This window comes from Bradysia coprophila, unplaced genomic scaffold (genome assembly GCF_014529535.1).
Source record: "Bradysia coprophila strain Holo2 unplaced genomic scaffold, BU_Bcop_v1 contig_358, whole genome shotgun sequence".
In the NCBI taxonomy this organism is placed as follows: domain Eukaryota; kingdom Metazoa; phylum Arthropoda; class Insecta; order Diptera; family Sciaridae; genus Bradysia; species Bradysia coprophila.
Window position 1 is genome coordinate 5,016,514 of NW_023503616.1, and position 24,681 is coordinate 5,041,194.

General features: G+C 34.7%; 2 protein-coding genes and 1 long non-coding RNA gene across 3 annotated transcripts; 1 reads left to right on the forward strand and 2 right to left on the reverse strand.

Annotated features, from left to right (window-relative positions):
* Positions 1-723: 723 nt before the first annotated feature.
* On the reverse strand, positions 724-2,138 carry LOC119081522. Its single transcript, XR_005088495.1, has 4 exons — positions 1,802-2,138; positions 1,428-1,727; positions 1,201-1,351; positions 724-1,131 (listed from the first exon to the last, which is right to left on the reverse strand). It is a non-coding gene; the product is annotated as an uncharacterized LOC119081522 (long non-coding RNA).
* A 5,657-nt stretch (positions 2,139-7,795) lies between these two features.
* On the reverse strand, positions 7,796-13,385 carry LOC119081453 (opsin, ultraviolet-sensitive-like). The gene is made up of 8 exons (XM_037190392.1): positions 13,224-13,385; positions 12,981-13,166; positions 12,712-12,921; positions 11,151-11,287; positions 8,740-8,912; positions 8,548-8,674; positions 8,355-8,490; positions 7,796-8,291 (listed from the first exon to the last, which is right to left on the reverse strand). The coding sequence occupies exons 1-8, from the start codon at positions 13,274-13,276 to the stop codon at positions 8,180-8,182; spliced, it is 1,134 nt and encodes a 377-aa protein (XP_037046287.1). The 5' UTR covers positions 13,277-13,385; the 3' UTR covers positions 7,796-8,179.
* On the forward strand, positions 9,388-11,057 carry LOC119081475 (E3 ubiquitin-protein ligase sina). The gene is made up of 2 exons (XM_037190473.1): positions 9,388-9,859; positions 9,923-11,057. Exon 2 carries the CDS (start codon positions 9,924-9,926, stop codon positions 10,785-10,787), a length of 864 nt encoding a protein of 287 aa, XP_037046368.1. The 5' UTR covers positions 9,388-9,859; position 9,923; the 3' UTR covers positions 10,788-11,057.
* Positions 13,386-24,681: the final 11,296 nt, after the last annotated feature.

Genomic DNA, 24,681 nt, shown 5'->3' on the forward strand with positions numbered 1-24,681 from the left:
ATCGATATCGGTTGCTACAGTGGATTTACTTATTTGTTTGAGTCTCTTTTTTTGGGCCGATTTTAAAAAATTCCTATAATTTGATATGCGGAAATAAAGAATTAAGAGTGGTCGATGTGTCGAGGTGCTTTATCAAATTTATGCTAAGTTAATTCGAGCGTTCAATTTATGCGATTTTAAGTAGATGGTAAATATCATCATAATTACTGTTATGGTGTTGAGATTTAGATAAAAATATGATTTAGATAATTAAAGGGACTATGTTTTTCTTGTTCAGATTACCAGAAATTTCATTCTTTAGGTCAAAGCTTTGAAATTAAAATTTCACTTTTTGTTATATTTTGTTGGGTGCACCCATCCATATGTAGGTAGATTGATTTCCTTGGTATGTTATGTTTAATATGTAATAAAGAGCCTCGTAATGAACCATTCATGTAAGTGCATATATACACAGGGTATTCTCGGAATTGTACAGTTAGCTCACAAGTTAGGCCAAGAACGTTTGAGAATTTGAAAAAATATCAACGGTAATGTCTAGAAGACTGTTATGATAAGAGAGAAGAAAGTATATAGCTTGCTAAAGCAAAATACATGGAAAAATACGATGGCACGTCCCGCGAGGCGAGTTATAATTATGTGGAGGAATTAGACTAGATCACCCATGTTTCAGTATCTAAGAGGAATAGATTTATGTACTAAGAAAACCCTCGTATATCAGATAAATTTATGTAATTCATCAAGGTATATGTGTTAGTTATGGCTGACGATTGTTTTTGCATGAAAATAATCAATTATTTTAACATTTTTTTTAGTTTCTGTGGATGATTTTGACGTATTACGATCGATAAAATCTTTTCCATCCTGTGCGAGAGAATGCTGTATTCTCGATGGCAGGAAGGGACGAATCGATGTATTGCCCAAAACGCCACAGTCCTAGATTCATGATGTTTCGTGCAGCGTTTATATCTCTGTTGTAGTGTGTCCGACCATTGCGCTCGTTCGAACTGGGATGGTTTCGTACCGATATTTGCTACTGCATCCCTGACGGATCGTTTTGATCTATTCGTTGTGATGTTTTCTGCTGGCATGGAATCACCAAGCAGCTTACAAATTTTGGTGCAAATTTCAAGCCTGTTAAGGAAAAATAAAAAAAGATAAAAATTTCGATTAAAAGGTACATAGTTCAATTGTGTTATTTACCTGACTTTGGTAGACTCAACAGTGTCCGGCTCGTTGTAGCATTTGCTACAATTCTTTGTAGATCAACATTCATCTTGAGTGAAGACTCATGTATTGGGAATTTGTTTCAATGCTTGTGTCAATCGTTTTTCACCTGGCGAACGCAAGTAACCTTAAAGTGAATGAAGAAATTTGGAAAAAAAAATTAGAAATTTTTCAAATTGATTTTAAAAAAAAGTTTAGCTTACCGCGTATAGTCGAATTTGCTGGTGTGGATCAGTCACCCATGATGACAATGTGACAGTGACATGGCTTCGTTTCATTGCCAATCCATCACCATCATTTGTTGTTGTGTGGCGACGTATTTCGAGAATTTCAAATTAGCAACTTTGCGTTGTCCGTAAACCATTTGAGTCGGGAATGGAGATACTTCCGGAAGTTGCCATTTTTCGACGAAGGTTCGTTTCCATTGGTTTGACGGTCGGTTTGATATTTTCGGTCGAATTCACTGGTTATTTTCTGTAGAATCCGTCGACGTTTGTTGAAACCTGGAATAAATGGAAAAAAACAAAAATGTCAAAGTGAAAGGATACACTTCGTCTAAACTGTCAATTATACGGACCGGCTTTGTAATGGTAGTCTTTCGATTTGTGTATGACATTGGACTCGGCAATGCCGGATTCGTTCCACGTTCGAATCACAGTTGCAGCCATATTCCGCACACCGAGATCTACACCGGAAACACTGATGTTGTTCAATCCGATGTTGCGTAACTTTTGAAGAATTTTCATTTCTTCGCCAGTTATTGTGTTCTGATATGAGTGCGTTCCGTTTTTGCATTGCCATCCGATTCGTCTTCCGATTCGTTTTCCACCTACGAAGGTGGACCTACGTCCACCTACGTTTAAATCCCGAGTTTATTTGATGTTCCGTTTGCCACTTTCGACATTGCCAACATGTTTCGATCGTTGCTCATGTTTTCCCTTGAATCGTAGTCGAAAAAATATCTGTGTTACTCAGGATTCTGCGCTATATAACCAAATATATAAAAATTTGCTCAGTGGAGCTGTCGTGTCTAAATCGACTGCATTTGCTAACTAGATTCATAAATATTATGAATAATTTCAACTTACAGTAGATAAAAAAAATGTAAATACAGAAAACCAGGGCCATATGTAACAACTTAGCCAATTTTTGGAATTGAATTCTTATAAATTAGGTTAAGACACTTACGAAGGCGGGTGAAACACAAATCTTGACAATTCAGACATTTATATTGTTTGAAAAGTCAACTTGAAAACAATTTTTTTTTTGTTAAGTTAGAATCGTCATATAAAATTTTCCAAACCTAGTTGGCGCTACAGGAAAATTTTGATCACACCGCCTTCGTGATCAACTCGAAAGTGTCTTATCCTGTTCTTTCAGAACCTTTGTACATACTAGGGGACAGTGAGGATTTGCAATACACTGTGAATTCGAATTAAGAAAGAACCTACAGAGGTACGATTTTATTTAAATAGAAAAGGAGCAAAGGTTAAACGATGCTCTCGAACGTAAACGTTGAAAAATTCAATTTTATCAGTGTGAGTGAGGGCTATAAAATATCGAGTTATCAGCTACGGAATTGCATAAAAACGAAAACAAGATTCTTTTGCGATGCCATATATTTAAAGTTCTTAGTAGCGGAAAAAAAATCTGATTTACGAGTCGATGTCACACTAATCTAACTAATTTTGGCAATTTGCATATGGGACGTTAGATTTATGTAATGATAATTTGAATTTACACTTTAAAAGTCCCAATAAATCTCTTGTGGCGCATACCAAAATATTTGTATGTATTGCAGTGCATAATGGATATTGATTTTAACAGCTTTAAAGAAATTAGAGAAATTAAATAAACAAAAACAATTTTAGAATTGACGAATTTGGGGGATATATACTGAGAAAAAGTCGTCATTGACCGTGACTGTTCATCGGCATTTTCCTGGTCGTATTATCTATTCACACGAGAGATATTGATAGAGTAGATGGACGCGTATGAACGAAGCTGAATCAGATTTGCATAATAATTCATTATCAAAATTTGATGAGGTCATCAAAATATATAGCAAGGTCTTCGTGATATCATCCAATTTTCATTTTAGACACAGTTACTGTTCTCACATAATATCAACATCAAGTTTGGATATCTGTTAATGCTTTTTTGGTTTTAATTTAAATAAGAGGCTAGTTCAATATTTAAAATTCTATCAATCCGAATAATTAGTTAAGTGATTTTAGAGAACATCTTTTCATTGAAACACACCAATGTTTGGTGTAGCGAAAGAAATTGGAATAATGAAGAAATACTAAGTTTAAGCAAAAACGTGAGTTTCATTATAATTGTAGGATTTGAAAAGATCTACAAAAATATTATTTCTATAAATTTAAATCGTTTTTACTATGCTGGTGCATGTAATAAGACTATTACATGTATAGGCAATAGCCTTTACATCACTCGCATAGTAAAACGTCGTACTACACACGGAAAATAAAGTGATATCTCGTATCACGATGAGTAAATGTACCTCGGGCTAAAGCCCTCGGTTACTTTTACTCATCTGGATACGAGATATCACTTTACTTCCCTTGCATAGTAATGTACTATTACATGCTACATGCGTCGAAAACGGTACTTTTCGCTCCACTCGTAAGGAAAACTTGAATCTAGTGCTGAAAAAATCAACATTGTAACCAATACTTGTAACCCATACTCTTTCTAGCAAACAAACTCACAGCTCTCTGTGTCGAATTCACTCCTTATTTCTTTGTATTCTAGAAACACATTCTACATTTTGACTGACTACGCAGTAATGTACATGTAAGTTCCAAAGTCTACTTGATTCTTTCACCACCTTAATAAAAGTAGTTTGGTTGCTAGAGAATGTATTGTTGTAACACAACGTACTATTATGTATCTGTTTTACAGGGAGATAAAGTGATTTTTCGCGCTAGCAGAAAAAACATAGTATGTAACTGCTTCCAAATTGTTATGGACTGTTACTGCACCCACGGAAACTCGTTTTCCTTCAATAGCAGTAGCGTTAAGACTAGTGTTATTTCCACTATTATAACCGTTCGCACTGTTAATTTACTATTGTAAATACTTGACCTACGCTAGTTCAGGTTAAAATTTTACTCTAGTAGTTCTTGTCTGCTTTTCAGTCGGTTAGAAACCAATTAACAATATAGGCAGACTAATTGGGCAAGCTTGTTGCATGTTGAACCCAAAAATGAGCGTGACAATAATTTAACGAATGTCGTCAAAATTCACAGTCTAATCATATTCTTTTACCAACCTACTACATTTCGCGTAATGTCGGTCGTCACACAATCGATGACCAACTAAACTTATCCGACACGTGTGCTTTAGTGTTTGTTTAAACATTAAAATAACAATAAAAGTTAAAGGATTGAATGATGACTTTGTAAAATGTAGTTGAATTGGCAAACACAAATCACACAAGGCTGCTGTTGATTATTTATTTTGACAAATGGACAAAAGTAGATTTAAGTTATCGATCCCACAATAGATGTATCCGTCAATTCATAATTCAAATTTCTGATTTATTTTTATTCTTCAATTCAATATATTTTTCACCTACCTTAAAAAAAATACATTGAACATGGTGGGAGGTAGCATTTACTTTTATAGCCACTTATTAGTCGTAAATAAACGAATCTGAAGGTTCATTTTATCTCACTCATCATACGCATTTTATCAGATTTTTTTTTCATTTTAAAGAAATTGGTTCCTGTAAAATTATTGATGCAGCTCAATAGTAAAATGGTGATCTCGTCTTTATATAGCTCGCATGGATAAACGAAAAGGTGGAGGTTAAATACTGAATCGACGAAAAGGTCACCCAATCATGAAGTGAATTAATAAAAGAAATTTTTAACCTACCACTCGAAATCCAATCGATCTGCGATCGAGGGGTGACTAAATTCCATTTAATCCATTAAATCCATTTAATCAAAAAAAAAAAATTAGTTTTACCGAAATAATTAGGCTACCCACCTAAAAAAATTGTAAACTAATTACGAAAATTAGATCTGCACGATCTCCAGGGCGTTTAAGTACTCGTGAGGTATAGAAAATTTTTTTTTGGTAAAAATGGTACAGTCAAAGGCAGTCAATTTTCAGCATAAATTTGCTTCAGATGTTTTTCAGCTGATCCACACATACAATCAAAACTGGTTTTCCTTGTTCATACGGTTGAAGCTGCTACACGCACGCGCATGATAGTGGTAAAACCGTATAAAGACGTATACACGGTTGTGATTGTTTGTATGGATCAGCTGAAAAACAGCTGAAGCTAATTTATGATGAAAATTGACAGCCTTCGACTGTATTAAATTTATTTAATCCATTTAATCCATTTATTCCACTTTACACCAAAAACTTCTAAAAGTGGAATTTTACGCTTTTTAACGTTGTAGTACGTCGTTCAATCAAAATCAACCATTTTTAAGACTTTTAAAGTATTTGGTAAAATTAAGTTTTTTCCTATTTAATCCATTCAATCCAATTTTTATTCCATTTAATCCATTAAATCCATTTAATCCATTTAATACCATTTAATCCATTTAATCTAGAAGTGAGTCACCCCTCGTCTGCGATAATAAAAAATTTGTATGACAAATTAACGTACCATAAAGCATCATCATCATAAATGCAAAACAACTTTTAGCAGAAACATCACCAAATCGAAACAATAAAATTTATCAAATACATCGCATCGTCATGAGTATTATCCTCCTATAATTTGATAATAATTTGTTATAATACTGGCAATAGAGACAAGATACAACCCACCTTCTTCTGATATTCATTCATATAAATCAAAATATTTTTTTTGTCTCGCTATCGATGATTTTGAGTGCTAAAATGCTATATGTCGCTTTGGATATATTTAAACATCGATATCAATATTAAAGATGAATAATCCCAGAATTAATTTGAATATAAAAGGTCGACATCATAACAATAAATTAGAGAAATAATTTTATTAATCTCTACACGTGTGTAGTAGAATGCAAAATTGATTATGTTCTCGATTGAATATTAGTTATTTCGGTTAAAATTTCAGTTGAAAAAGTATTGATAACAAGAATAAAAAGACTATCTAAAGTGATTATGTCGTATTAACGCCATACTTGTGCATCCGGTATTTCCTCATACGAATTGTTGTAACAATTATGTGTGACTTACTTACTTACTTAACCAGCACTACAACCCATTAAGGGTCTTAGTCTTCTCCAACATGCTTCTCCAACCGGACCTATCTGCGTCTAACGATTCCCAACGTGTGACACCGATTGTTTGAAGATTTGATAGGACTGCATCGCACCATCTGGCCTTTGGTCGACCTGCACTCCTTCAGGTTTGGTTTTCACTATTTTCTTCGGGATACGATTTTCCTCCATCCGTTCCACATGACCGAGCCACCGAAGTCTATTCAGTTTGATGATCCTGACTATGTCTGGCTCTCCATAAAACTGTTTTAGCTCAAAGTTGTATCGTCTGCGCCATCTGTTGTGATTCGGATCCAGAATCAGTCCAAATATTGTACGCAGGACTTTCCTTTCAAACGTGAGTAACGTCTGTATCTTTGTGTCATGCACCACAACTCCGAGCCGTATGTTATGTGTGACATCCTATTTTAAATTGGCCCAATGCAATACCCTCTCTAGCAACCAAACTTCGTTTTGACGCAGTCAAAATACCACCTTATTTTGACAAATGTGACACTGACTTTTTTTTTAATAGAGTTGCCGTGCGCTCTTTCTTAAAGCAATATTGACGTCACACGTAAACGACAAATTTTAAACTTCATTTCATTTTTGCACACCAAAATGATGGAGCAACACACAAAAAAAGAAATCAAAATCGCAAATTATTCATTTTCGAACACCGAAATGGTAACAGTAGACGTAATTTTTTCAACATAAAAAAGGACATCGCTGCTCATATTTCATTTAATTTATTTTTAAAAGTGTAAAATTTTCTATGACAGGATACACTGTACAGTTTACCACCTTAATTTTCCTAGTTTGGTTGCTAGAGAGGGTATTGCCCTTGTGTTCGAAACAAGGCTATTTTTCCTTACGAACGGCCATTCATCTGTTATCGACAACCATCAGTCAGAAAAAGAAACCAATGGTTAATGTGGTCTTTCATAGTAAAATTAATGTTAAACCAATTTTCGAAAGAAGTAATAGACTCAATATATCACTGCATGCATACCAGCGGTCGTGAAAGGTTAAAATAAATATTTTATTATCTTCAGCGGTAACTGACGCCGTAAATCCGCTGAAAATTCAAATTTTAGTGTCATTCCCAAATCAAGCGCAGCGTCTTGTAAATGTTATTCACGGAAGTCTAACCCGTCTAACCTCAGGGGAAATTTATTTTTCAATTCATTTGTTTATCTAATGATTCACCCAAAATCATAGCACTGCTGTGCCAAAATTCAAAATTCTCAAGCGGTCAAGTGTGAACTTACCTTAGAATCATCCATTCTTGACTCGACAAATGCACTTCCACTTTGGTTTTTAACAACTTCAGTCAATTTCATTTTAGAATGCTTGCAGTGTATTTCCTATTATTTTTTTACAATAATTCTATGAATCTAAAAGTGTCCAAATGGAATTTACAAACAAAAAATTATTGATCATGCTAAATTGCATCGTCACTACTAATTTTGATGTTACAAAAAACTATATAACTGTCCGGTTAAGTAATGCCAAGTCGTCATCAGTAAGAAAGAGGAAGGTTGTACATATTTCTGATCAATTAGGAAGTTTAAAAAAAATATGTACGCCGTGAAAATAAGATACTGCTACCCTCACGGTACACGATATCGACTTTCGTAGTTGGTTAATTATGCGTGCAACCAGCTCGCTTTCAAAGTACAAATAGTTTTGGTAAAAATCTGCAGAAGAATAATCATTGACTAAGCCACAGTTGTTGTTTGAACTTGGGTTGCATCACTGGTCGCTGAAACATTATCGGATATCGGTTTTTCGTTTATCGCCAACCATGGTAACCGATTATTTAGTTCGATTCTAAATTTGACGAACCACAAAATTTAGGTTCACCGAACGAACAAAAAATTAGATTTGATTTACCTATATCGAGGATGGCTAATGGCGTACACGTACGGATCCAGACAGGCAACAAATTTACAGGCACAAGCTGGAATCATTGTTACACCAGGTGTTAGCAGAGCTTTATTACCAAATGCTCCGATCAGTGCCATTACACCTTCATTAAAAGTGTTTCCGTTAAAAGCAAGTTTTTCTCATGTCAATATCAAATTACCATATGGCGTCCACGCTGCAACAAACAAGAAACATATAGTTATCGCAGCTTTTGCAATTTTAACCTCTGCTGTTTCGGTACTGTTCCCTTGGTTAGATCTCAATGATTCAACATTCATTTTTTTCGCCTTTAAGACATTTATGTTCTCTTGTTAAATTAAATACATTCGCTAGGAATGCCAATGTAATATACCTGTTCCCGTAGTGCTTTCTCGTGACTGAATACATGACTGCATATTTGACTGTAGAAGAATATAATCATTGACATCGGGATGAGATAGCTGAATGTGAATATTACTCCAACGAAGAGTCGTGTATCAAAAGAGTCGGTTAGATAATCAAATGTGCACGCCGTCAGATATCCCTCTGTAAAAAAAAATTTGTCAATTCGTTAATTGACGTTAGGATTGATGAGTACCCTATTCATTAAACTTTTTTATGAATGGAAGAATATTGGGTGTCAGATGGAGATTGCCGCTACCCTACTACGGTTACTCTGCCGAACAATTCTTTTACTGCAATTTTCGAATGAAATGGTTTTGAATCTGAACGAAATAAAATGAATGATTTAGTTTTCAGTCTGCATTTAGATCAAATTAAGTAATAGATTCGATAAATGAATTAATGATGTGCTTTCCGGTTGTGAAAAATTAATGAAATAAGTATTAAAGTACCAATAGTCATACTGTGCTATGCCTGATCATTTGCAGCACGAGTCTGGGTTTTTTTCATTCAAAATTCGAAATCGTATTCAACCATCCCGCTCAAAATTCTATTTCTACAGAACATGAAACACACGCATTACGTTCCATCACCAGCTGTCGATTATTATGTCAATGCAGGGATTGGTGGAATAGATTCCATATAGGTAAATCGAAGATGGACGCTAGTAATAGTTTCATTTGCATTAAATTTTCATAATATTTACAAGTAACCTTGTGATATAAAAAACGAAAATCGGATCAATAGCCAGTGATTACTTGTAAAAGTTAAATGAAAAATTCGAGTGTTACGATGTGTTTGCACGAAGTCATTATTTAGCGGTGTGAAAAATTCTACTTCATTTTTTTTTGTTTAGTTTTTGCGTCCATTCATTGATAAGTTGAACAATAAAAAGAACGAAAAATAAGAAAGGAACATAAATAACAAAACGATCATTCATTCATCATATTGTCCGTATCCTGCATTGATTGAATGTGCATATTTCAACTATTGGCTCGAGTTCGCGAAGCAGCATAAAACCCATTAATGTTATTGTAAGCATTTGGAACATTGGAGTGTTCCCATTGGTTTTGATTCCGTCAACATACGAGGTAGGAGAATGAATGGAAACTACGACACTCGGAACAGTTAATAAAAGAAAAAAACATTTTCAGAATGTCGAATAAAATCGTTAATCCAAAGAGGAGAGACGCGACCAACGCATCGTCATCATCTAATTCAAATTCGTCAAATTCTTTATCATCGGTCGGTGACGCTACTATGTCAGCTGATCTTGCATCACTGTTCGAATGCCCCGTTTGTTTTGACTATGTCCTGCCGCCAATCTTACAATGTCAAAGTGGTCATCTTGTGTGCTCCAGTTGCCGTTCGAAACTGACATGTTGTCCAACATGTCGCGGCTCACTGGGCAATATACGAAATCTAGCTATGGAAAAAGTGGCATCTAACGTGAAATTTCCTTGTAAACATTCCAGTTATGGATGTACGGCATCATTACTTTACACAGAGAAAGCAGAGCATGAAGAAACTTGTGAATACCGACCATACCTGTGTCCTTGTCCAGGTGCATCGTGCAAATGGCAGGGAGCACTGGAATTGGTTATGCCTCATTTAATGATGTCACACAAAAGCATCACCACATTACAGGGTGAGGACATTGTGTTCTTAGCGACGGACATAAATTTGCCGGGGGCCGTCGACTGGGTTATGATGCAATCCTGTTTCGGCCATAACTTCATGCTGGTGTTGGAAAAACAGGAAAAATTCGATGGACATCAACAGTTTTTCGCAATTGTCCAATTAATCGGTTCAAGGAAAGAGGCAGAAAACTTTGCCTATAGATTGGAACTGAATGGACATCGACGTCGATTAACTTGGGAAGCAATGCCCAGGTCAATCCATGAAGGTGTCGCCAGTGCGATATTGAATTCTGATTGTTTGGTGTTTGACACATCCATTGCACAACTGTTTGCCGATAACGGAAATTTAGGCATCAACGTAACAATATCAATCGTTTGAGTACACTTATTGAATTGTACAAAGCAAAAATTATTTAACATTTAATTTTTATTTCGTTGATTATTATACTTCTCTATTTGCAAGCATGGATGTAAAATCAATAAGAACCTAGTTTAAGACCACTTATGACTTCACCACTAACCTTTAAGATAATATTAAAAATTTACTTATCCAATGAATCATGATGACAAAATGTATGCTTGTGAGCGTGTTGAAGTGATATTAGTTTAATTATTTTTCCTTTTTAAATAAAACAATTTTTCATTTTGATCGACTGTCATTCACATTGAAACAATAAAATTTGAAATTTAACGAATTAATCATAGAACGAAACAAAAACAAAAAAAAAATCTATTTATTTACCTGGCACGAATCGACCCCAAATTTGCATAGCTGGGAACACGGCCCACGGTATGGTGTATATCCAAATTATGATGATGAATAGGATCGCTTTACCTCTTGACATTTTGCCTTCGAATGGGTTTGTGATGACATTGTACCTGTGGTAGAGAGAGAAATTTGTTTCAATTGAACCTATATTGAGCTTTGAAGTGACGAAAATTTAGGAAAATAAAAATGGGCTTGATCAGCGGAAGTCCAGACTAAATGATCGTACAGACTTGACAGTTATCAAAGTTCAATGACTTCAAAATAATTGTTTTGTGAAGAAAAAGAACTAATCACCGCTTTAACATGAATAAATCGCTGCATGTCACAATAGTTATGAAAGTGAATACGATCTTTGAAAAGGTATAATAGAACTTTGCGGGTTTTCTTTATTTTCGTTTGTACTTGAGACCAGAATCTATTTTTGAGAAAATATTTTCATGATTTTTTTTCGAAACTTCTTGATTTTATCGAAGCTTTTTGAAAACTCTCGTATTTCTCGGACTGAAGTTTCAATAATTTCGATAGACAACATTATTCTAAGCAAAAAATTATTCTACACAATCGTAAAATTATAAACATTTATATTTTTAATTAATTGTTTTCTGATTTTCAAAGATCAGTCAAACATAAAAAAGACTATACGTCCCTATATGCCTCTCTTTTCTTCTCATGTCATTTTTTCTTAATTCTCTCACGAAAAAGGTTTGCTTTTGGGTTGAATTTGGGTCGTAGTCGTAATTGAAATATAAATTAAAAGTAAAAAACTTGAAAATTCGGCAGTAGTGTAGAACAATTTTTTGTTTACAATAACATTCTTAATCTAAATACAAAAAATGTCAAAAGTTCAATGTCCCATTGTCGAGGGCATATGGTAGTATAAAACAGACACCTTCTAATAGCCTTCTAATTCTGGGATAACACAAAAGAAAGACGTATATGACGTGAGTATGACTGCTCACTCAAAGAAAGACAATTCTACGATTTGCAGTTGTTATATTTGTAAATTTGTAAGGAACCAATCTTAGCCAATGCCACAACAAAACAACCGTCAAGCAAGTCTAAGCGCAGATGTGTTGGTATAGAGACTTTTTTTTAGAAACCTTGAGAAACCAAATGAACCGTACGCGTTCATTGCTTCGATATCAGCCGAAATGACTATTGTCATGCGACGGAGACGAAAATAAGGGCATTTTAAGTAATTTCGCTTATAGCCCTCGCGAAATGACATAAAATAAATCCGCCAAAACAGGTAAAAGCTATTGTAGTCAATTAAACCAAAGTTTACAACTCAAGGCAGTCGGCGACTTTTATAATAAGTGACGTATTTCGTTTCAGCTGGTTTTCAGCTGATCCACTCATGGCACGCACGTCCGTACAACCCGTAAAAACAAGTGTTAGTTTAAATATTTCGTTAAAAAAAGTTTTTACGTTTTGTTTCGGACTTTCCTAAATGTTTCTCTAGTCCGTTGCTAAGCCGTAACGTTAAAAAAAACCGTCTGTGCCATCTGATGAATGAAAAAACTTTATCACTTACCTGTCATATGCAATAAACACATTGGTCATACCAGCTCCAATTCCAGACAACGAACCAATAATTGCGAATAACTGACAGTAATAATATCCTAGCGCATAGCCACGATTAAATGAATTGTAAATGAATATTGGTGTCTTGAGCATCATCATAAAATCACAAATGGCTAAATTAATCACAAACATGTTGGACGGAGTCTGTAATGACTTTGCTCTGTAGAAATGAACATTTAGTCACTAAGAACAAAAATTGTTGCAGTCAATTAAATTTACGCAGAAAACACCCATATAACCAGTCCATTTCCAATTAGCGCGACAACGGTAAAGCCTATATACAACATTCCCAAAAGATAATGAAGAGATGCATCTGGCTCTGGATGTGTGAGCCAGTGCTCCGGGATGGTTTGCAATTCTTCTGGTGGGACATTCCATCCGAGTAGACGGATTTCCGATGCTGTTCTGTTAGGTTGATGTTAAGTTTAATATACAAAATTGGCGTTTAGTTGTGAAAAGTACCTTGCTTCTGGTCGAAAAACCGATAAGTTTCCATTTACATCCCACAAACTCATTGATCACCACAATTAATCCCACAACAGAGTGTATGAGAAGTTACGACACCTTATGATCAACTTATCGTTGTCCTAGACACATTGATGTCTACTGACATAGTGGCATAATAACTTAAATTCGTTTTTTATATATTGACCGTCGACCGAGTAATTGGATGAAATTAACACGAATTATTTCCAATAAAATCAATGCCTTAGAACAGTTTATGTAAATCGCATAAAGTATTGACAGGATTTAGTTGAGGCTATTAAAAGATTAAAGTGAAATTTTATGGGTATTCCAGTAAACTCTCACATTTTATGAATTTATATCAAACACACAGCAAGTTAAATTTAATGCATTATATAGATATTTATATATTGTGTATATACATATATGCATGCACAAAAATACAATCGTTAGGCTTCAATTAACGGTAATCGTGAGAAACGTAAATCGGAGACATAAATCTCGAAAATTTAAGGTATACCTTACAAAAGGCTCCCTAAACTGTAAGATCAACAAATTTTCATTGACTTTTTTCTGAGACGATATTGTTTCTAAAACTTAACAACTATTGGTGTGTTTGATTTGCCTCTACCACGTTGAAATGTTCCGTCAAAGTAAATTGGACTAGCCGGATTTTCAGAACATTCAATTTTTCTTATAAACTATACAAACTGCGGTGATGTACTTCGTAAAATCGATTCTGCTCTTTCTTTTTGTCAAAGTATTTTCTACAGACTAGTGCAAAATCTCTTACTTCATAATGGTTACTTCGACAAAAAGAAGGAGCAGATTTTCCTTTTTAAGACTGCATTAGAGAGAGAGAGAGCTCAATATTTGCTGTCGTTGTAACATCGACACCGTCCTTCGAACATTCTCATTTAATAAGATTTTGGCTCAAAGCTGAATATTAAATTTTCATTTAAGCCATTTCAAAACGTAGTATTAGACCACGGCAGAGTAAAGTAACCCAGGCGAGAGCAGTCGATGGGTTGTGATTTTCGCCATCTTGTTTTTGGCAAAAATTGCATGTATGTAGAAAGACTAACAGATGACGCTAGGAGTAACTCTATGATAAATTTGAATATTTGTATGGAGGATGTGAGATTTTTCTGAATCTAAAAGTTTTGGAGTGCGGAAATCAAAGTTTTTGATTTTTCTTGTTAAAATTAAAATGTTTTCTGTCGTATAAAAATAGTTCCGCATGAAATTTCAAGAAAAAATAATTATTCACTGGAACTATTTTTAAACGATGCAGAACGTTTTATTTATAACGAGAAAAATCAAAAACCTCCATTTCCGTACTCCAAAATTTTTAAATTCAGAAAAATCTTACATCCTCCATACAAATATTCAAATTTATCATAGAGTTACTCGCAACGCCATCTGATTTCCCCTGATTTCCCCTCTCGTTGAACGAAACTATATCACAACCCATTTTGACGAGAGTCCTAAATTCATAAGGCCAAAGTATAGGTGATTTTGGTGCAAAACGCTCGCTAACACAAATGCATGAAACTAATACGTAAACGATTACAACAGCATTGAGGTCCCTCCTTTGAATGTATTTTCGTCGTCTTCTCCTGCCTGGTTTACTTTACTCTGTCGTCATTAGACTTAAAGAAAGAAAAAAAGAGAATCGTTGAGAAAAAAGATTACGTACGACACGTATATAGTGTGGTAAGGAAGTTATACACCAGACACGTAAATTTTGCAAACATCCGTTACTCTGACATATACGAAGTGCTTTTTAACGTTACAATTGCGCAACGGACTATTTGTAACATTAGCACTATCCCACAGCGCGAAGCTATTATACTAATCGCGAGCCATTCGTCTGACGTATTTCGACAAATCAGAAAACAACGCAAAAAGGCCAAATCTCTGTCGTCGTAAGTCAAAATTACGTTAAACCGATCAAAATCAAATTGTCTAAGTCGCGTTATCCCTAAAGAACCTAGAGACACCGTTTCGTCCAGCAATTCTCAAAACTCACTAGTTCATTTGGTTTGAGGCGAATCCGAGGTTTCAGTACCTACCATTTGTAAACATGACCTTTTTTGAAGTGATTCTTTTACTTTTTTTGCTAACTTTACTTGGAGTTCTTGAACTGTAAGCTACAAACATGCACTTATCTCAGAAGAAATTCATAAGTTTTTTTCGATACTCCATTTTTGTTTCGAAGTAAAAATCTAAAAAATAAGAAACGTGTTTCTCAATAATTTACAAATCTAGGCCTGTTCTAGGCACATTTTCTGAAATCTGACTGTTTCTGACCAATGTAAAAAAAAATTCTAAAACCCTTCCGTTGCTCACGAATTTCCTACAATCTGCCATATTTCACACCAATTTAGTTGCATTTTTAAATTGCTGCTAGAATATGACTCGATTTCAACTTAATTTCGTTTTTTTAATACTCCTGGTTTACTCCTTATTTTATGCATATAAAAACATAAAAATTCGCAATCATAATGCTAAAGCTTCCTTAATTCCTAAATATGGAGTCGAATTTTTGACTACGAGGACTAGTCAACTATATCATTCGAATGCTGTAGAAACTATGTAGCTTTAGAAATAGCTGCGCAGCGAAATTTTTTCCGTAAAATTTGACCACATCTGTCAAGTTTTGCTAAAATTTAACAATATTTTAGAAAAAAGAGGACAAAAGAGGACGTTGTGTGAAAAAAGTGATGTTCTTAGAATTTTTACAAAAAAGAAGAATTAGACGAAAAAAGAGGACATGTCCTCTAAAAAGAGGACGAATGGCAACCCTAATCGTATCTGCTCAAGGAACGAACGTCAGACTGTTCTTTCCCATCTAAACGCTTATACCCTGTCGGTTCGCTAATGTGATGAGCCCGATAAATCAAATCGTCATTGTAGAACTTTAAACGATAAGAGGACACATTTAAGTACAACAACAATATCAACTGTAAGTTTCATGTATTAATTTCATTCAATCAACAGCGGTATGTTAATTTGTACATGATTTTTCAATTGCTATTCATTATCAACGTGCACACACTAGCATGAATTTGGATATTTATATTAATTATACTAGCTCTCGTCATCGATAATTAAACACAAATAAAATTTCTCTGGTCATTTCTTGATTTCAATTTAGCAGAAGTAAATAAAGAAAGAAAAAACGTAACTGAGAGAATCATTAACCATACCATATAACACCTCTGCCATATTCGTGGCTATGGTTATACACCTGGGTTTTTATTCGTATTTGATATGGTTTTGGTTGATTGGTCCTCATCATCAGTTTTAGCTTAAATATATACAATCTGAGAAATTGGTTTCATATCAATTATTTTAATGTATATCAAAATAATTCAGACTACATTACATTGTCTAATCCATAGCGATATTCGAATCAAATGAAGAATTATGTAAAATACACACAAAAAACAACAAAACGAAAATGTAAATTACTCTATCCGAATCAAATAAAAATGCTTTAAAAATGTTTTTTTTTTCGCTTTAATTTAAATGGTAAATAATGCTTCCACATTCCCTTTCTTCATTGATTGGTTCAATACTATTGGTATAATATTGATTGGTACAGTTGATTGAAGTCGGATGTTGTAGCTGAGAAAGTCTTATAAAAGCGAAAATTGTTCTTTATTTCGTTACAGTATCTCTTAAAATGAGTTCGATTTACAATGTGATATTGGTGATCGCTGCGCAATGGATTTGTCAAGGAATAACAGTGCAATCGTCAAATCAAAATAAAGTGTTTCTATTTCTACCGAAAACTACACCATTGCCACCGCAATTGGCATATAATGTGCAAGGAACAAAACCTAATGATCCGATTTACAAACGAAATGAACATTTAGACAAAAGTGCATCGACACATAACGGTGGTGTGTTAAGTGTTATCAAAGCTCCATACTCCGAACGGACGCGACCGACAAATAACGTGCAAAAATCTAAATTTGGATTCGTACAGAATCAACAATATCCGAAATTAGTTGCAAGTCCAAATCAACAACTGGTGTACCGATCGAATATAAACAATGCGCCACCTCCGGCATCGTATAACTTTCAACATTATTATGGACCGATAACTCCCGACAGTATTGTACGAGCTACTCCACCTCCAGAGCGAAGACCTGGTAGAACGGCACCTCCTCCTTCCGATAAAGTAACATTTCAAGTGAATATGCTGGAACGAAACTATCGTGCTCAACAAGATTTTGAGCAACGCAACCGAGATCCACATTATAGAAGTCAAGCCATACGACAAGTTCAATCACCAGTTCTTACAACCGAAACACCGAGAAATCACAAAGTCCTTAGATCGAAGATCAACCAATTGAAAAAGTCTCAGCGCGAACATTTTAATGTTGACGAAGACGAGCATCCAGCTCAAAGAAGCAATAGTGACGACGTAGAAGATATTACACAAAGAAGCCAACATAAACACAATAATTTTAATCAATTTCGTGATCAAGAATCCCATTTTGACCGATTGAAAAAACATAATCGTGGACACTCCGCAAGCTATGAGGAAGATGAACCAAAACATGCGAATTTCTTTGAAGAAATTGAAGACGAAGCGAAACTTTTAAATCATGCAGACTTCGTCACACCGGCCAGTTATCAGAATTATAATAACGATCATGAGGAACACTTTACCATACCAAATTTCCAAAAATATAAGAATTACGACGATGACGATACCGATGATCAGTCGTCCAAGTACAGTTTCCATGATAGCAATGATGATGGTGATCGAGAAACATTCAATCCATACGAGAAAAATATCGATTCTTATGGAAATTTGAAGTCATACATTTCAAACGAGGAAGTGAAAGAATTCGATAAATATTTACGCAGCACTCCACGCTATGTGGGCCCGAAGAAAAAGCAACGAACTGAAGTTGAAAACCGAAATGGGTATAACGATCGTTCTGATAAGGGTGACGATGTCGATTTCGTACCCTATAAAATGTTAGCATCCGTTAGACATTCCGAAAAATATGTACATCAGCCGAAAGACCTAGCTAACCCATTGTTGAAAGAAAGAATTTTGGAAAAAGGTGGACATGTGGTGTATACGGAACAAGGATACGAAGACAATCAATACGACCATGGAAATGAAGAGAAATTTGCTAATGTTAAACATCGTAGACGTAGACATGTCAGTGCAGATAAGTTTCCATTTTATTACTCATCTACGAAACACATTCCAAAACAGTCAGCCATACGATATGCAGAAAATGGACAACATCTGCGTAATGGAAGAACATCACTCTACAGCACAAAACGTAAGACTTGTGACGATGTAGAATTCGACGCAACAAATGTTAATGACAAGGAAACAGATTTGAAATCTAAAAAACGGTTGACTGGACTCGAAGACAAAATTGATTGCTTAAAGGAAAAATTGTTCGGAGCTGAGCCCTTGAATAATCCAATATTTCAAGAACATTTTGTTGATGAAGTTTTGCCCGTCGTTAAGCCCCGTCGAGTAAGAAGTAACTTGGAAGAAGAACCGTATAGCACCTTGGTCAACGTATTCGATGACGTTACGAGTAACATTGAACAACTGTCGTCTTCAAATGCAAGAAAAGATCAGGCGCCTAGTGAATCCAGTGTAGACTATGTCGTCTTTCCGCCATATGTTGATCTAGCCAATTCAAAAATGAGTTCAGAAAACACCACAATTCTCGATATTATTTCAAATGTAACATCGAACCATGAGAAGCCACCAGTAGTAATATTAATGGAAGAGCAAGAATACGCACAAATGAACAAAAATGATTCCAAGGCGAAATACACGCAATTCTTCAAATATCCTCAAAGTGATGGAACAGAAGTGTTCATTTTCGACATTTCCAAATTCATTCCGAAATTTGTCCTACCGCCAAGCGATGACGATTATGATTCCGGAGAAAGTATAACCACAGAGCTACTAGACACTACAACTAAAGCACCAAAGAAAGCAACCAGAATGAAGGAAAAGATGCGACGAAATCGAAAAAAGACATTGGACTGGAATCCGAACAAACATTTACCTAGACGGAATACAAATATTCTGAGGGAAGGAATTCAATTGGCGAAGCAACCTTACATATTGCCCGGATCGTATGATCTTCACGAACACGGATTTTCCTTTCGATGATGTTAATTAGCATTTTGTGAGATCTGTTGTAAAGTTTAATATTTTTTTATTTTTGTTTTGAGTCGTTAAGTTTTTCTTTATTTTTCTTTGATTTGTTACTGCCGATAGGATTAGAGATGATGTTAAATAAAAATACAAACGAAAAGTTAATTCTATTTTGTATGCTTTGAATCTCTCGTAATATGACTATCGAATCTGTTACTTCATTAGTTGAAAATTACCAATGCTGTTTCGTGCAAAATCTTTTACTTCATTAGTTTTTACATACAATATACTATAAAAAAGGGTCTTTGCCAGAGCTCATCACTTATTTTTATTATCGTTGTTGCTAACATATGAAGTTTTTTTTTTATTTTGTATTTCGAGCAACTTTGAACGCTTTGAAGAGCGCGACTTTTAAACCCCACTGGGACTGGCTCGGCTTATGGGCGGTTTCTAATTCAGTCGAGCCGGAGACAATTTGAATTTTTGATATTTTTCTCAGGTTTCTGGTGGTTTTGGGTTTTTAAAGTCTGCATTCGGGCTGGCTCGGGTCTAGCGGGTTTCCGAAAAAGAAATAGACGCAGATGAACTGGAGCTACTAAACTGTAAATTTGACCGGTCTAAACTAATCTACGTTTGAACCGAAGTCTACAAACATTGTAGTTTAGTTAAGAGAAAGCTTTGAATCTGATTACTTTTGATATTTAGGCTATTCTAATGAGCGTATTACTTTTGATAAAAAGAGAAATATTAGCTAGTCCATACAAATTTTAGGACTAAAGGATTTAATAAAATAAGGCTTTTTACGTTACTGAAAGCTTTTTAATCACAACATTACGATTATTTCTGTGTGAAGGTATCTTCGTTTGAAATACAGGTTGTTCACCTTTACAAAACACAATTTTGTCAGAGTTTTGGAAGTCACCGATGTTACCAGTTAATTAAGTGATTCCCAAAATATTATATCTTGGCGAAAAAATTTGAATTCATTGGTGTTAAATAGAATTGTAGACTACGTACCTACTTGTTCAAGCAGAAGACATTTGACTACGAAATGGTAATTTTAATTTGACGAGTGTGAAGTGTGAAGGCAAGACGAACCAAAAATTACATCAAGTGTCATCACTTAATGAATGATTTCCCTTCGCTAGTAAATTGTAATTGTATGATCTGAATATTGTTTTTGACTAGTGGAATCGTAGCCCTGTCATCGTGACAACCTATAAACTTCCTACTAGTCAAAATAAAAAGTCCAAAAAATGCCTATTGACAAAGCACCAAGCAGGGTAATAGAAAAAAATAAAGTAGGTAATTTTGGCAGTGTCAAATGTCATTTTTATTTTATAAGATTTTTACACTCTTAAAAATGCGGTAAGAGCCAAGATATGTTCGAAAAATAGGCACGAACGTTCTTTCAATGAAAATATGATCACTGAAATGTACATTATTTTAACAAATAATCTAACATCACGTTAGCAGTCTGCATGCAAATAACTAAATTACGTAACTGAATGTAAATTCTTTAATAAAAGTTAAATGAAAACCCTTCGCAGTAACCACTTTTTCGTTTTCAAATTTGCCTCCAATGCGGCATCTCACGGCGACTCCTGTCTAATATAATGTAAATGGCAACTCGTACTAAAAACTACTCTATTTGACACCAAAAAATCTCTATTACCCTGCTAGGTGCTTTGCTATTGAGAATATACTATATTACTTCTATAGTTCTACTATTAGAATTAGCCAGATCTCATGTTTTGTTTTTGTCGTCGCTATCGATAACAGATGACTGACCGTTTTTAAAACGTTATTTATTGTAAACATTGTTAGAGTTAACGAGATAATTACATCATTGTTAAATGTTAAAGCACAAATGAAATTGAAACTGAATCTTACCGTGAAACTGCGTAATAATTTTCAGTTCGTTTTCATTTCGTACAATACACAACAACTATATCAATATTATAGTTGAACAACCTTTTATAAGAGATGATTGCATATTTCAATACAAGAAGCTAGCTGCTCACTCAACCGAATACGTCACCGCATCATAAAATTGAATTGACCCCCGTTTGCATACAAACGGTTCGAAACGTTCTTATTATAATTATAATGTGTAAACATATATATAAAGATAGATAGAGGTATAATATCTTTGTAGCAAAGGCATTGACCTAGTAAATTTGATTTTTCGTGCTTCATGTTCGTTTTCAGAATAACGATGCGTTTGTCTTTTTCGGAAAGGTAAAGAACAGAAATGTTCTAAATGAAAAAAAAAACTAAAATCTAAATTCCTATTGTTATGCCAATAAAAGCGCTAATTAAAACATTTGTAGGAAATTATCAAGTTAATTGTAAAAATGCATTGTATCGATCACATTAGTGTGATGGGAACTCTTGAAAAAATAACAAAATGTAAGCTACTAGAATGTCTGCAATAATATAACGTTAGTTAATGTTGAGCGTAGCGTATATTATGTTCTTCGTGCACGAGTATTTACATAACACGTAAAATAAGAAAAACAATTCTTCGATGTCAGGGTCGCCAGATGCATGCATATACGTCAATATATACAATATGCGTTGCATTATATTGTATAAAAAATGATGAATGAAAACATTTTCGAGATCAATTTTGCAGTAGTTTTCTTCAACATCCATTGTTTCGTTACACAAAAAAACTTTTATTTAAAAATTTTTTGTCAGCCGCACAAAATAACAAAAATTAAAAACAATATTTATTTTAACTGTGTATTGTAAGGTGAAGCTATTGTACTTGGCAAAAAGACTCTGCTGTTTGGGAAAACCATTAAAATTATAATCTCATCGCACTTAACGTATATACTGAATCTCCTACTTTAAAGACAACTTCTTCTAATACATCCGCTGTAGAAGAAGCCGTAGGGACGAGTATGTTGAGAGGGTTTGAAAGTTTTAAACGATAGTGAATAGTCCCTGGACAAATGGCTTTCCAATGCCAAAATATAAAAAATATAGTTTCTTCGGGAAACTTTCAGAGTTTTGAATTCTGAACAAAAGTCTCCTTGGACGCAACTTGGTGTGAAATACAGGGTGGTCCCTTTTAAATGCCAAAGTACGAAAAATAAAAGTATATCCGCTACGGGGAATCGTAAGAGCCTTAAACTCTGAGCAACTCCTGGTGGCCAACATGTGAAATACAGGGTGGTCCGTAAGTTCCGCCAAAGATGAAACATGTTAAAATTTTAGTTTCATTCGACAATTTTTGGTGTAAATTTCATTGTAGTTGGAACTATTTTTTCGTAAATGACCTAAATGTTTTCTTTTGAAGCTTAGGGATGTTGTGGTACTAGTTGAATCGGCTTTCTATCTCTACAGCCAGAGTAAATTAAAAGCAAAATTATTTTTAGTATAAGTGTTTTACATTTTCATTCATCACAATGAAGTAATAGATCATATAGTATAGTATTTTACATGACTAGGGATAAAAAGATGAAAAGTAGAGTTTTCGTGTGAATTTTGTTGATCCGAGGCGAAGCCGAGGTCAATAAACACACGAAAACGAGACTTTCCATTTTTATCCCGAGTTATGTAATGGATTTTACATGCTAAGGGCGTCGAAAGAAGTGCTTAAAACATGAAAAGTACGGTTTTCGACGCATGTAGCATGTAAAAACTGTTAATATGCTTGCTGTCTGTGACAGGTTTAAACGGATACCCAAAACGGTGAAGTCCGATTATCGTCGCATAGCATTAAACAAAGTCTGTATATCAAAAATAGTAACTTCAGAAGTAAAATGCGTCACTATAAGCCATATCAGTTTTTACCCTTTAAGGGGATTTTACTGATCCACTATACACAACCTTTTGACAATGAATTCACAAATAAAAATGATTGTGGACAAAGAGTGACAGAAAAGCAAAACTAATAATGCTCCGCTAATGCTGGCAAACCGCAGTGCTGTAGCTTCATTACTCTCTTCTGCATGGTCTTCGAAAAATTTATTCATCCAAACTTTATCGCGATAAATGGTGCTGAACCAAAAATTTGTGATGCCATGCTCCTGAAACCTGAATTGAGCCAATGCGATGTAAAAACGACAAATTTAACTAAAATTAGACTATAATGCTTACAGATATGCATAGTGACTGAATAGCTCTGTATATGGTGAAAACTTCTGCAGCCCAAATACCGTATAGTAATTGAAAAGACAAATTCTCTTCATCAATCGAAACGATGCGAGCAAATGCAATTGTTCGTTCCAATCATAGGTCACGAAATATTTTGCATTTGTAATACCAGCGTAAACTCCAAATTTTCCAGTTGCAAGTTTGGTCTTGGCGTCATCGCGATTATTAAATATTGAAATTCTTTCACGAAGCTGCTGATATGCTGGATTTGATGACATATTTAGGACAGATTCCACATCAGTATATCTATGATATGTACCCCAAAACATTTCTGAAATCAATTTTCTATTGACCGCATTACGGCTCAGAATGCCAGCAAATATTTATACCATTTTCAATAAAATCCTCAATTGTATTAATAAGTCTTGTGAATCCCGGCTTCGTAAGGCGGGATGTATAAATGGTGGTGTAGAACGTACTAACGAGTGAAGAGAGGAAAATCCAACTAAATAAAAATTATTGGATCACAAAGTGTTTCGGTACCGATATCAATGGAATAACTTTTGCGATTACGTACCTCATCAGCAAGAATTTAGTCGAATTTTGTTGTCTCTGAAAACTGTCTATTCCATGCTGTGTTGCTATATTCGCCACATCCAATAATGCTCCACTCATATTTACATAAACGGGTTTTCTCGCTTCAATATCAATCATCGCGGTACCTCTCAACAATATTCCCGTCGCAAAAAATAACAGCCCAAAGATAAGCCATACCTTACCTGTTAGAGTTTTGTATATTGCAGTCATTTCATTTAATCTTTTTGGTTTCGGCACCATCAACGTACTGCATTCGTGATTGTAATACGTCGAAATATCGTATTTATCATCAATTGATTGCAACCAAATCGAGCACATTGCTAAATCTGCTGTTCGATTTTCTAGATCCTCGAACATGGTTATCCACGGTGATATGCCAGTTTTTGCTTCATCGCGCAGTATATGTTTAATTTTCCAATTTTTTATCACTTCATGAATTAATCGGTATTCAACGCCATCGAATCTGAACATTAAATGCATTCTTTGTAATCTTTGGAACATGTCTCATCTGACCTAAACCTGGACCTGACCTGATTCATCATTAATCTGTCCTAACCTAGGTACAATTAAAAAAAATCTTAAAAAATCGGT

Coding starts and splice junctions, on each gene's coding strand:
- LOC119081453 (XM_037190392.1), bottom strand. CDS start 13,276: ATGAGTTTGTGGGATGTAAATGGAAACTTATCGGTTTTTCGACCAGAA. Junction 12,922..12,980: donor GTTATATGGGTGTTTTCTGC/GTAAATTTAATT, acceptor TCATTTCTACAG/AGCAAAGTCATTACAGACTC. Junction 8,491..8,547: donor TGCAGCGTGGACGCCATATG/GTAATTTGATAT, acceptor CTTTTAATGAAG/GTGTAATGGCACTGATCGGA.
- LOC119081475 (XM_037190473.1), top strand. CDS start 9,924: ATGTCGAATAAAATCGTTAATCCAAAGAGGAGAGACGCGACCAACGCA.